This window comes from Lepisosteus platostomus, chromosome 1, assembly GCF_059453375.1.
Source record: "Lepisosteus platostomus isolate fLepPlt1 chromosome 1, fLepPlt1.hap1, whole genome shotgun sequence".
Taxonomy (NCBI): domain Eukaryota; kingdom Metazoa; phylum Chordata; class Actinopteri; order Semionotiformes; family Lepisosteidae; genus Lepisosteus; species Lepisosteus platostomus.
In genome coordinates, this window is record NC_142611.1 from 52,707,039 (window position 1) to 52,721,228 (window position 14,190).

Here is a 14,190-nt window from a genome sequence, read left to right on the forward strand (position 1 = left end):
GGAGAAATACTATGTTATTGCTTACGCACGCTGACGAAGCCAACTCTCCCGGCCAACCCTGCGAATATAAACGGCCACATTCAACGTCTCACAGACAGCCAGGTTGCAACAAATTGGAGAAACAACAAAATACAAATAGAAACAAACAACATTCACTAATACCATAACACAGAAGTAAACCTGTTCAGTCCATTTCTACCCCAGAAGCACCTGCAGCATTATTAGTCTGGTTTTCATTGGTCCTGTCAAAGAAATAAGTAACTCAGAGGCCTTTGGGGGCATCACAATGCCTCCACGTAGCGCTGAGAATCCCCGTTGGCTTCAAATAATACTACTAACTAGCACACAAAATACAGAGTCCATGAGGCATGCAGCTCTTAAGATGCACATGTGGACCTAGGAGCCTTTCCGCACTCCACAAACATCACAAGTCCAGCTGTACTCTACCCTAGTAAAGGTGAAGCTTACGTTGCCACAGGGTTTGGGTTTCCAAAGTGTTCAGTTCCTGACTATCAATGTCACGCCCTCCACAGCTGGAGGGCGCTCGTGCTCTCTCCTGTTCCTAGTTTCCCTTGCTTTCCTTGTACGTCTGGTTTCTTGTCTGGGGCTTTATATTTCCAGGTCTCTCCTTCCTCCTCGCTCGGCATTGGGATTGGTAGTCGAGAGGCTCACCTCACCAGGTCGCCCCACATCCTCTACCTGAGGGCTTATGTCTCACCCCGACTCCACCCGATACCTTGAGCCTGGACAAACCCTCTCGCTCGCTCTGTTCCTACTGCTACACATAGGGTCCTACTACCTCGCCGGTCTCTCCATGGCTAGCCCCTGGCTTCTGTGACAATCAAAGACCACAGATTATCTTCAGAACCAGATGTCAGAGAGTTCTTGGCACCACTAACTGCCACTTTGACTCACTTTCCATCAGTTTCTTCCACCTATCATACAGAAGCCTTTTTTACAACATCAAGGAACTACTCAGCTAGTGCTGTAGTGTAATGGCTGCACAGCACCTTGACTCTACAGGAATAGGGTGTCAGCTCCACAAGCACTAGCCTGTGTTCCTTCATCCTCCAGCACACAACTGGACCCACCTTTAGACTAGTCTCCGGCAGCTCCTGTACCTTGCAGACTGTCACAAGTGGGAACCAGCTGGCTTTTTAATGCTCCTCTGGACGTGGAGAGTACTGACAGTGCTACTTACCTTCCAGGTTCACAATGAAGTGCTAGTGTGGGAAAGAGACAGGCAAAATTGCTATAGTAACTCCACACCTGCCAGGTGCTCTTGCTGCATCATGCGGTAGCCCTATTCAATAACCAGGCAAAAATATGCCACCACCTGCACCCCATCTGGACTTGTATAAGAAAGAACTCCCCTTGTTTCCTTGTCACTCACATGGCTGTGAAAGAGAAGAACAAGATCCAGTTATACTCACACAGCAGTTTCTATTAACACTACTTGTAGCAACTCAATGACAGCAAAAAATGTCCACATACTCAAGAAACAAAGTTATCTATGTTCAGTCTGACTCAGTCCCTATCTAGGTCAGGTTGTGATCCTATGTAGTCATCATATCTAAAAGAATGTGGTCTACATCTATTTGTGAACCATGTAGTAACTCGGCACCTGGGGCTTGTTGTGACTCTTTGCCACCCATGGTGGTTCTCATAGTGCTGCCCCCTGTTCAGTTTTCATCATCTTCAGGGGAAAGATTACGACCTTGAACAGCTAAGTTGTTCCTGTAATGTTTTTCTTTGTAGGCATCCCTTGATTCCACTGGTCAATGGCACCATCTTGCCACTTATGATGATGGAAGAGGCAGGAAGGTCTAGCTATGCCAGGGCACTTTGCAGCAGATCCAGGCATAGGATACAGGGGACCACAATGTCTGCTATCTAGAAGCAGTGATGCAGATGTAGCAGTCAAGGTAGAGAAGAGTCATATATTGGCTGAGCAGGGAAGCTGTTTGATCCATTAATGTACAAAACTTCTTTTGGACCAGGCCCCAGTTCATCCTCCCAACCCCATGTCTCAGCACAGAAATGGTGGAGATGGTGTTAAACTATGACACCAGTGAACTAAACGTGGTGTGTTCCAGCAGAAGGAGAAATCTACTGGAGACATCGCTCACCCAGCCAGGAAGCCACGTGTTGTAGAAGCAAGTGGAAAAGAACAGGGTAGCATTTCTCCTTCTATTCCCCATGTTGGAATTTTTCAGCCGGCTCCTGTCATGCAGTTTGGATTTGGCCTATCTAGCTTCAGTGCCAAGACCATCTAGTTTGGCAGGGTTTTATTATTAGGGTTACCATCTTGCTCTCATCCTTGGCTGTCTCTGTGGAAGCATGGTGACTGGGATGACAGATGAGACAAGACATCTCATCTTCAGCATGTTCTGTTATTGAGAGCAATTTGTTGAGAGTGGCACACTTCCCCAGTATTACATGCTGACTAAATGAATCAGGAGCTTGGTCGCTAAGGGTGGTGGCCAATTGGTTCACTAAAGGGCATTCTGTCTCCAGGAAGGTCTTATTCACTATGCAGCAAATGTAATCAAAATGTACCTAAAAGTCACCCAGTCTAGCAGCAGGTGCTGTGTTTGAGTCATATGAATGCTGAGACATCAAGTTGTGGATGTCAGGTTCTTTAACAAGCAGGCTGTCTCCTTGGCATCCAATGTCTTAGTCTTAATGAAGCTGTAAAACATAACCTTCTACACATCCCATACTCATCAAAGCATCTCAGTTTATTTCCCTTGGCTAGACAAGGTGGTGACATGTTCCTGCTGTGCACTTGAAGCCATCTTCAAGGTCAGAAAATCAGGCTCCCTTCAGAAGGTTTCAGTCTTGCTTCATCTCCCTTGCACAGGCATGGTGTTGTCCAAATCTAAAGTACATTTCTAAAGAGAGCTTTCTCTATCACTCCCTCATTGCTCTTGCAGAAATGTTGGGGCTCTATGAGCAGGGCTTATTTAGAGATGGTGTAGCAGTTCCTAGATACTCCCATAGTTTTTTCAATATGGAGGATTTCATGGAACTATGTCCATTAACAGTTTCAGACAATTCAGACAAGATGGGGTTCTTTTTTCTTGTGTCCTTCATTTGAAAATGGAGGAGTGCAAAGTTAGTGTCACATTATATACTGAGTTACTCTTAAGTCTTTCTCAGAACCCAAAAGTTCCATTTTACAGGACTAAATTCAATATTACATCTGGTCATTTTTCAAAAGCTGTGTTTTCTACTTGGAAAGTTTATTTTGGTGATCTGTAGTTCTGAGTTGGTATGAAGTTTATTGGCAGATTTAATGTCAGAGTTGCTGTTACTTAGTTTACAATGTCACCTTGCAGTAGAAGGAAGAAGATCATTCAAGTTGATATTAAGAGAGATAATTAGATGTTTACTTCAAGTTCTTTATATATTTTTTCATTTAGAGTAACCCATTAATTATGTTATAACCACCTGTTTTGCAATCACCAATTCTTTAATTTTTATATCTGATCTCAAAGCTACGAACCCCATGACTGCATACAAGGGAGAATGAGGAGAGAATGAAGAGGTGTTGGCCATGTTCTTTGTCCTGTCAAACTGAGTAACTTTTAACTTATCACAGGCACCACAGCCCTGTTCTGGAGGTTCAGCGCCAAATGGAAGAAAGACACTTCCCTAAAAAACAGCACTGAATGTCTGCAAACACTGGAGGCAGAATTATCTAGAATACTATAAGCACTCAAGATTAATAAATCTTCAGGGCCAGATATAGTATATCCTATCGATTGTACTTAATGAAACAAGGGATGTTAGTCAGAAGCAACTGATACAACTCTGCCAACAGTTGCTCAAAGATTGGGAAAGTGCTCATAGATGGGATCATTACTAGTACTGTAGTGCCCATCCGTACAAAGGGTGACAAAACTGAAATCTGTAATTATAGATAAATAAGTCTGACTTCTGTTAAATGAAAGGTTAAAGAAATAGTATTGAAATATTGAAATATGAGACAATATGCAAATATGAGACCCTATTTCTTAGTCAACATTGATTTAGAAAATGTAGGCTTAATAACCTTTCCATTTTCTAACCACTTCATCCAATTTAGGGTCGTGTAGGAGGTTGAGCCTTATCTTAACAAGCAAAGGGAACAACCTTGATCCTCCCTAGTAGGAGACAAGTCTATCACAAGACACAGACATGGACAGAAACATGCACACGCACACGCACACGCACACACACCAGGGCCAATTATCCTACCAGTATGACCGTGGACTATGAGAGAAAAGCAGAACACCCAGAGGAACCCACACAAATATGAAGAGAACATACAAACTCCATGCACATGCCATGCCAGAATCGCCCTGGCCCTGTGAGGCAGCAGTGCTATCCCCTATGCCCCCATGCTGATCCTTGCTGTTCTTTTAACATGCAAAATCACTGATTGACGCACATTCAATATGGCATACTCTGATTTTTAAAGACTTTTCATAAGAAATTAACTCTCAATAGCAGGGAGTAGGCATTTGAAATGTATATATTAAGATTGATAACTGGTTAATGGATAGAAAACAGTCCACAGAAAGGGGAAATGCTAAAACTGGAGTGATGAACTTAGTGGAGTACAACAGGGATCTGAACAGGGACCACTGCTCTTCTTAATTTCATTCAAAGATCAAGATTCAAAGAAAGTAAATCAAACAAGATTGTAGAAATACCAAAATAGGAGGAAAAGCAAACACTGTAGAAGCAGCAAATGTAATTTAAAAATATTCAGATAAAACTCAAGTTTGGGCACACACCTGGCATTAGGTATTTAGTGGAGAAGAATGCAGAATGCAGAGAAAATAAACAAAAACTACAAATAACGTATAAGAAATGCTGAGACTGAAGAGGCTTCTTAATAAAAAGACTTTGAGTTATTTTTTATTTTTCCTGGTCATTTATATCTTCTAGATTGCGTGGGGAATAAAAAAGGCTTTTGTTAGGAAATACAGAGCCTTACAAAAGTAACTACACAAGTAGTCTGTATTGTAAAAAGGTTTTGACAAATATATACACTTTTTAGTACTACACTCTTATTTAGAAGGCATATCATAACATTTAAAAATAATATCCCCTCTGCCACCTCAAACATCCTGGCTATGCCACTGCAGTGATAACATCTTGTGATGAATTACAAATGATACACACATTTTTAGCAATGAATATTTTTAGTTAAAAGTTTAATACTCAATCTGGACATGTTTATGTGAGGAAAATAAGCTAAACATCAGAAAAACTATCTATATCTATAGATAAATATACAATAGATAACTATATCACATTAAAATTGTACAAAGCACTCAGAAGAACATTACAGAAAAGAAAGTAAATGTTGGTAAAATAAGACCTCTTGTCTATGTGATAAATTACATTTTGGGTTCAGAACTATTATCACATTTTATTTTAAATTCATAATTATTATTGATTTAAAGTTATTCATATTTTAGAATTTGTTAACATACATGTAGTATCACTATATTAGAAAAAGATTTTGTGACTTTCAGTTCAATCAGTTCAAAGAAGAGCAACCAGATACCTCCTGCAGCTTAACGGAATGTCTGAAACTGACAGTCTAGAAGAACTGAACCTTTTTAGTCTCAAACAAAGACAACTAGTAGGGGACCTGATCCAAGTATTCAAAATCCTCAAAGGAATTCACAAAGTCAGCCTGGTAAACGTCTTCAGTATCAACACTGAAAAATGAACCAGAGGTAAAAAGTGAAATCTATGTGAAAGTGTATTTATAGCTGAGAACAGGATGCACTTCAGTGCACATTGGGTTGTGGGAGTATGGAACAAGCTATCTAGCCAGATTGTTGAAGCTGATAACCTTGTTGTTGTTTTTTTTTTTTTAAAAAAAACAACTGCACAAAGTTCTAACTGCCAAATAGGCTGGATGTGCCAAATGGCCTCCTCATGTTTGTAACCTACCCAGTTTCCTTGTAATAACCAGAAAAAGGAAAGACACTTCATTGATTACTCTTTTGTGTATTGTTAATAAAAGGACAGAGCAGTATTTATCCAGTATTCTGAAATAAGTGTAGAGTCATATCTGTTAGAGCGCTAATCTTACACTAAAATCACAAAATGTTTGATGATCTAATTGCTCTCCTCCCCTCCAATGGAGAACAGGAAGCACTCCTTTGCCCAGAGGGTTGTGAGAATATGGAACATTATTCAAAGCCAATACCTGTCTTTCAAGAAACAGATGGAGGATTCTTGGATCAATTAACTGGATCAAACAGGTATGATGGACCAAATAGCCTCCTGTTGTTTGTAACTTTTTTATGTTCTCCAGAGTCTATTGATGATATTATTACTACATTCCATATTGAGGTGCTCTGGATTATCATTAAGAAATTTAAAAGCAGTTATTTTTTTACTTTTAATAAATGCCGTGAGAAGACCGACACATCAGCAAGCAATTGTGCAACATAAATGTGTAACCCTCACTGAAGTGAAATTCCATATATTGGTCCTAAAAGAAATCTGGAAACACCTTTATTTGTCCCCAGATGACTGTACTCCTGAAATTCCACCAGTTCAGTGGTGAATACTTGTATGTAGTACCAGACCGATTTCCAAACGCAAACTCGAAAGTCACTTGTAGAGCCTGTCAGTATCCAGCTGGCTATGTCACAGATATGTGGACAAAAGACATGTAGCTGAGACAGCTGGAGAGCCTGAGAGCCAAGCTAAATTTTGCAGAGAATACGGTCCTGTTTTGCATGTTTACCAGATGTGTTTATTGAAATTATGTTGAGGATGCTGAGGAAGAGGAAATTTATCTAGAGCAGACTTGGAGTGAGTAAAGCATCCTTTTATCCTTGCAGACAGACACATCAATTTCAATAGACAGTGGAAAGTGCCTCACTGTTTGGACTCTTTGTTATTCATGTTCAGAAACAGGAAACTGATACCCACTGGGGATTTAATTTCAGAAGAGGCAATGAGTCCTATGGCACAGCTTTTGGCAAAGCATTTAGATGGAGAGTTTTTCTATTTCATAGGAACACAGACATATTTGGAAAATTGTTAAATGTATGCACCCATAGCTTTTGCATTAATTAAATTAAAGACTTTACTCTTTTGTTCTATTTCCAGCAGAAAGAAATTACTGTTTGACATAGATATCTTCAAAGGAAATTAAGTACATGGCACACATATTAGGTCTATTTTGTATCTGCTATTTTGTTGACCATTCTAAACATTTTGATTCTTCATTGTTCTATAAAGATTTAGTCTTATATGAATAATGATAATTCTTATGAATTACCGGAACATATGAATGGTTACAAATGAGAGAAATTAAACGTTTTTATAAAACAGTCTTTTGTATTCGTATTTTGTTTCTAAAATGATTAATTATGTTCTTTGTTTTGGGAATATGCATTATTTTATTAAAGAGCTTTACGGTGTATAGCTATTTATTTTCCCCCCAGAAATGTAGTTAAAATGTTTTATATCTTGCAAGACAGTTTTGGAAGTGACAGAAGAGAGAAGCTGAGGACGTATTGAACAGCTGGACCCATGTACTGTAGTGCATTTAACTTGTTTAATAGCTACAACTTAGTTGAGAGCAATAGAAGGTTTCTTGGAATATTACTATCCTCAGGATTTGAGGAAAAGGTGTAGTGAAGTGTACAAAGAGGTACAAGCCTGAATAGTCAAAAGCAATTGTTTTTTATTATTGTAGACCTGGTTAGTGTTATTGCACCTTATTGATGTCCCCCTTACTTTGAAAATACTGTACAGTTGTAAAAATCATAAAGTTCTCATTAGTTCTATTGCAATCTGTCCTGATCATTTCCATTCCCCACTTGAGCACTAGGAATAAGTAAATATTTGTGCTGTATGCAGTAAAGAGCAGTATGTAAGGAACAATGGGAAAGATTAACAAAGTCAAACTGATCTGAATGCCACAAGATAATGAAAATTGCTTTAAATATTCAGGAACATTTCTGTGTTGTGTTGCAATGTTAGGTTAGCCATTTCAAATTCAGATCTGTGGCTAAAAGTGTAGAATAAGATTTATCACCTAAAATCTACATATTGTATTTCTAAATGTATTATAATTATTGGTCAGGCCCTTCCATCTAGTCCAGTCCTGCTTTATTTAATAAAGTGAAAACGGTATTGCTATTCTAATTCACTTTCTAAATGTAATTTTGGTCTAGGTGATCACTGTAGTTGATGTTTACTTCTTCATAGAGTAATCAGTTTTTAAGAATTTATAATGTACAGCGATTTTACCTAGTTCAGGAGATATTAAAGTCTTGTTTACTAATGAGCAAGGATATACGCTATAATAAGTCCATAACTGAGAATATCATAGGAGAACTCTTATTTTAAAAAAATGTAATTGTTCAGAACCTCACATAGATCATATTCTTAACTTTCATCAGCTAAGAAAAGCAAATATAGTGTGACAATATTGAATCATATTCCTTATTTTTTAATCATGTCCACAGTACACTTACACATTAGAAATGACACCACAGTTTGTATCATTACTGAGGTGTACATGTGACACTTAAGAATACGTCTAGGTCCTACTTTGCATTATGTACAGTAGTTTGTTAGTATATGAAATAAAATTGGTTTTAAATGTTTCACCTGAAACCAGAAACAAAACGGCCAAAAGACAAGAGATGTGTAAAGACATAAACGGGCGTTTATTTGAACCGGAAGGACTGTAAAGTAATGTAGTTGCAATTGAGCTCTACTTTCGAAAAACGAGTTTTGAGCCTTTTGCTACGCCGTAGTTTTTATAAACCTGACAGGTTTTGCAGCGCTGGTTTCTATGAGCTGTAGAACTGCTTATGTACCGGTAAGTTATTCTCTTCTGTTTTGTTAAAATGTTCGACTTTATTGTTGTGTTAAATAAACATTTTAAATAGTCAAAGTGAATCTGTGGAAATGTGCTTCATTCGATATTTAAAATAATTTATTTTGATCCAGGATAGTTTTCGTTTGAGCTTCAGACTGCATCGCAGTACAGAGGACTTTCACAAATATCAGTTTTCCAAAAACTTTTGGGTTCATATGTAATGAAAATCAAAATTAAAAAAATATAGTTTATTCACTCCACAAGGTACACAAGGTTAATCAGTATTTCTTATTAAGAAACGCCGTTAGTACAAATAAGGTGATGCCACACTGGCAGTTTGAATACCTCACCACTCTGTAGCTACTGTATGTGCACTAGCAAAAATGAGCTGAATGTGGCTCTCTAGGTCAGAATTACTAATGTTTTAAAAAGCTGGAGGATTATTACTATTTGAGTATACAGTATGTTATCATTAGCAGGTACAGTATTTTGGCGTTTTTCTCGTGTTTTGTTGAGTGAGTGTTGGATGAGCTGAGTACAATTAAACATTAAAACAAGACAAGCAAATCTATTGTAAATTAAGCGGTCACCCACGTTTGACAGGAAATATTTGTTACTTTTACTTTAAGAAGGACAAAAACATTTTCTTAAAACATCTTGATTGATTTCTTGGCATCCAGTATATGTACCGGTTTTATATTCAGTTGTTATCCATTCTTCCATCTTTGCGTGGGTGATGTGAACCAACGGTGATCAATAAACCATGCTTATTAAAGATTGATTACTTCAGTTTTATAATGTAATTTTAGAACTGATGTTCACCTATATACTGAGCATGTTTTGGTGTGACTTAAATTGCTTTGTTAATCATTCAGAAAGAACACTGCTAGTCAATGATTAAATGAAGTGACTAAAACAAATACATCAGCAACTCAGTGTATTTATTCTGAAATAAGTGTAGAGTCATAAAGTCTAAATGTAAATGTAAAGGTAGCATTCCCTTCTTTGCTCTGACAATGCTAGACACCAAACATGTTCAGGAAAAATGATAAACATTTTAACATTTTATATTGATTGACTGATGAAATCTATTTGTAGGTTAATGTGTTTCCTCCACCTGATTGATGTAATCTTTTTCTTACATTTTTTCACTGTGAAAAACACTGCAGTGCTGTTTAAGTAGCAGACAACAGTACAAAAAGTGCCTCTGGGCTCAGTAAAGTGAATTTTGCATCAAGCCATCTAAGTGTTCTACACTACCATATTGCATAAAACATACACCTCACTATTTTATTGTTAATTTTGTTTTTCCCCTCATATTTTATTTTTTCTTCAGACTTGTGAATACAGTGAATGCAAGGAAAAATTAACCCATTGTATGGAGTAAGAAAAAACAGAGAAATTCTTACCTAGCTTCACACAGGATGTCTTTTCAGTTCTGAGGCTGAAGTATGTCTGCTTTCCTGGGACAGTTTCTTCTGTTGTTATCAGTTCATGGGAGGTGTTTTTTCTATCATGTTCTCCTGTCAGTTTCCCAGGACACATTAATCTATGCTGGCAATGTTCCACCTTCAACCTGACAACAGCTGTGTAGTTTATCCTTGTATTTTATTATTCCTACAGCAAAACTTGAGAAGGTAAAAGTCCGAATTACGTGCTTCACATGATACTGAATATGAGAGTTTCTAATGAATAATTGATTAGCTTATTAGAAAATTAGAAAAGTAGAGTATCTTGTTAGTCGGTTAGAGGTTAACTTTTGACATGCTTTTAATATTTGCTTTAGAAAGTACAGTAAGATCTCAGAGGTCTATGAAATGTGCCAATAAATACACAGAATATCCCTCCAGAAATCAAGGGATGACAACTTTAAACATAAGAACAGTTGCATACTTGAGGAGGTCATTCAGCTGATCTAGAGCACTTAGTGAATAACTAATTGATCTGAGAATCTTATCCAGCCATTTCTTGAGGGAACCCAAGGTATTACCTTCAACATCATGGCTGGGTAACTTGTTCTGTACCCCCACCACCGCATTGATCACCTTCTAAAAGTTAAGGTTTAGGACAAACATCTGTGCATAGAATGGAGCATTACAATAGTAACACTGAGCCAGTAAAAGACAGAAATTCTGTATTAACAAATAATTTGAGTAATAATGAAACACAATGTGTAATTCCACATTTTCATCCACTGGTTTTGGAAGGATAGCATAATCTCTGGACCAAGCATTCTTGATTAGGACATTTCCTATCCATGATGCTGCACTATCCAGCTTCCACAGAAAACCCTGCCCTGTGTGTCATGGAGTGATAAGAACTGAAGAGGTCTGGGTGTGTGAGACTTATCTGCTACAGTATCTGAAACACCCATCATAATCCACTCAAAAGCAGAGTGGGTTAGTATTCTTCCAAGAGCCTTGATGTTCTGTTTCTATTGACCCTGCTAATGTGCTGCTCAGCTGGCCCATTGGTTAAAGTGTTTCATTTAAACTTTAAATGCAACACAACACCTATCAAATTGTTGTTTTGTTAATTACAGTAGTTCCATACATTATACACTTTCTGCTAGCTGATGTCCAGTAATTCTGGGTGGTAGCCCAGAAGGACTAAGATCTTGAGTTCTTAAAGACCGTAAAGGAACAATGCTTCTAAAGATACCCAATAACAGTCACTATGCATGAATGTATTTATATTAATAAAAAGAGTAAGACCTAAAGGTATTGAAATTTTAATGTATACAACAGGATCTTATCATGAATGATAAGATCCTGTTGTAGACAACATCTACCAGTGTTATCTATACTGTATCTCAGACAATAGAGTTGAAAAAGATAAGTACCTAGAGCTGGTTAGTGTACGATCAATATGCTCTGTTTTCTTACACAATTAGAAGCCCCCTGCTGTTAGGGGTCACTTAATGGTGTTAAAACCTGCTGTCTTGTACCATATTCTTTATAATAATTTGTCTTGAATGCTAAGGGCAAGAACAGCTTTTAATCACTGGGGGGAGGGACTGCAAAAGAAGAAAACTGCACCATAACTACTGTAAGCAATGTATTGTGTGTGGGGAGGGGGTTCAAGTCTGACTTCATGATCCTGGTTTTGGTATTGCAGTTTTATTTCTGTGATGTGTAGTTTATTTGTGTCAGTGAAGAAACAATGCATTTTTATGTTGTTTTTAGAAAGGCTGGATGTTGTTGTTGAAGAGTTTGCATGCACCACATAATCATGAGTAGTTTTATCATGTGTAAAGAACTAAAACACGGCCATCTGCCCATCCATGTGGGCATTTTTAGCCTCTTTATCCAATTCAGGGTCACAAGCAAGCCTGCGCCTACCCCAGCAAGCAGTGGTGCAAGACGGGATACACCCTGGACAGGACATCAGTCCTTCTTAGGACACACCCAGACACAGACACACACACACTTACACCAAGGACAGTTTTTCCAGAAGCCTTTTAACCTACCAGTATGTCCCAGAGGAAACCCACATTTGGGAGATAAGCAAAAGGCACCCCAGGAACTGAACCCAGGCCCCAGCACTGCTAGGCAGCAATTCTAACTACTGCACCACTATTTCACATGTACTTAACCCAAAATATCTTAAAAATACTGTAAAATTCTAGGATATGCATGTGTCACAGATCCTATTTTTCCAATTGCCTGTTTTTTGGTCATGTGACAGCTCTTAAAGAGGAAAGTTTTGTAGCAAGGGAAATGTACCCATTATGATTTCATTTCCACTTTCATGATAGGTCAACTTATGAGACCCTTGCTGTGCAAGATAGTATCTAAAAATAAGCATGTTTCTTATGGAAAACCTTTATCATACATTCCAGCCACATTATGATAAGTTGATGTATGACATTTCTTTGCTTCCTTTGCAAAGTCAGGAACAAGCTGATCTGAGTCTAAGCAGGGAACAAGGAGCATTGAGGTCACTCTCAACAGACCAGGCTGCCTGGGTCTGCAGAAGTTTTGTCTGTCAAACTGTTGTGAGTTGAATTTGATAGAAACGTTAGGGAGATAATGGCCAAGAATGAAAAGCACCTATGAGAATATCTGAGCTGTGTCTGGATTTCCTTTCTTTGGAGTACTTTGAAAAATAAATTGTTTGAATGTTACAAAATGAACGAAAGGATTTTAGGACTGATGAGACTGGTGTTAAAGTCAATTTTTTATGCCTTTTTAGTTATATAGAATAATAAGTAATTGAGAAGTAATCTTACTATGATAACTTCATAGTTTAATCAAAACTGGTATTAAATAACCAAAATGTTTATGTTTACCACATTATATGATTTTGCTTTCTCACATACACTGTAGGTTATTTGTGTCTTACAGAGTAGAACTGACTTTGTGCAACTAGTGTAACGTGCAGCTATTACTGTGTTACTGTGTTACTGTGTTACTGTGTTACTGTGTTACTGTGTTACTGTGTTACTGTGTTACTGTGGTACTGTGTTACTGTGTTACTGTGGTACTGTGGTACTGTGGTACTGTGGTACTGTGGTACTGTGGTACTGTGGTACTGTGGTACTGTGTCTGACATTTCTTATTGGTAGCAACACAATTTGCATTTTTCTTGCCTTCATAGCAAGACGAAAAGGTGAAAAGGGTTTTTATATCTTTATAAAGGCATTAATCCATTGGATTTTCAAAAATAAATACTAGGTAGCCCAGAGACAAATTAAGTAGCAGCCCGATCATGCAGACTACTTGTTATCCATCACTGTTTGCAGTGCTTTACATGTCATTAGTGATTTCTCATTTTCAGTATAAAGTTTCATGATCAAATGTCAGAAAATGCTGCATATATTTTAAAAACATTTTAAAAACACAGTACTGTATAAAGTGGTTATGCACTGTATCTTATATAAAACAAGTATCTCATTAAAATATATTGTCAGTAGAGTGAGCAAAACCAGATCTCACATACTCTGTTGTGCTGCTGCGTTATCTTTTAATAAAATATCAAAACTCTGGCACAACATGATTTTTTGTCTTGTTTTTTATCTTCCCAGCTTTGCTCCTTCCTAAAATGACCATCTAAAATGTCTGAAGGATTAAGGAAACAGCTTGAATTTCCCAGTTCTCTTATTCAAGCCCAGGTAAAGTGCAGCCTCAATAACAATTGTGTGGTGTGTTTCCTAGACCTCTGTTTAAAGCAGTAATAATGATCTCCTGTTCGACCATTTCTGCAGGCTGTGAGGAGTCTTGTCGCTGCTGTGCTGAAAGAAAAAGGGCTGAATGAGAAGATTGCACAGTCTTCTAATCAGGTTAGTTCTATGATACTGCTACAGCAATAAAGTCAAAATGCAGAATGGAAAT

General features: G+C 37.8%; 2 protein-coding genes across 3 annotated transcripts in view; one reads left to right on the forward strand and one right to left on the reverse strand.

Annotated features, from left to right (window-relative positions):
- Positions 1 to 10,324, reverse strand: part of mllt3 (MLLT3 super elongation complex subunit) — a 126,525-nt gene extending 116,201 nt beyond the window's left edge. Inside the window, exons 1-2 of the mRNA XM_088632071.1 lie at positions 10,267 to 10,324; positions 1,202 to 1,397 (exon numbers count right to left, since the gene is read on the reverse strand). The gene's annotated coding sequence lies outside the window, so the exon portion shown is untranslated. The remainder of the gene's footprint in view (positions 1 to 1,201; positions 1,398 to 10,266) is intronic.
- focad (focadhesin) overlaps positions 8,777 to 14,190 on the forward strand; it is a 101,455-nt gene continuing 96,041 nt past the window's right edge. Inside the window, exons 1-3 of one of the 2 annotated variants that reach the window (XM_088632027.1) lie at positions 8,777 to 8,857; positions 13,884 to 13,970; positions 14,064 to 14,138. In XM_088632027.1, coding sequence (XP_088488153.1) covers positions 13,914 to 13,970; positions 14,064 to 14,138 — 132 coding nt within the window. In that variant the 5' untranslated portion in view covers positions 8,777 to 8,857; positions 13,884 to 13,913. Of the gene's footprint in view, positions 8,858 to 12,776; positions 12,855 to 13,883; positions 13,971 to 14,063; positions 14,139 to 14,190 lie in introns of those variants that run through there. The other variant, XM_088632036.1, reaches the window with a different exon arrangement.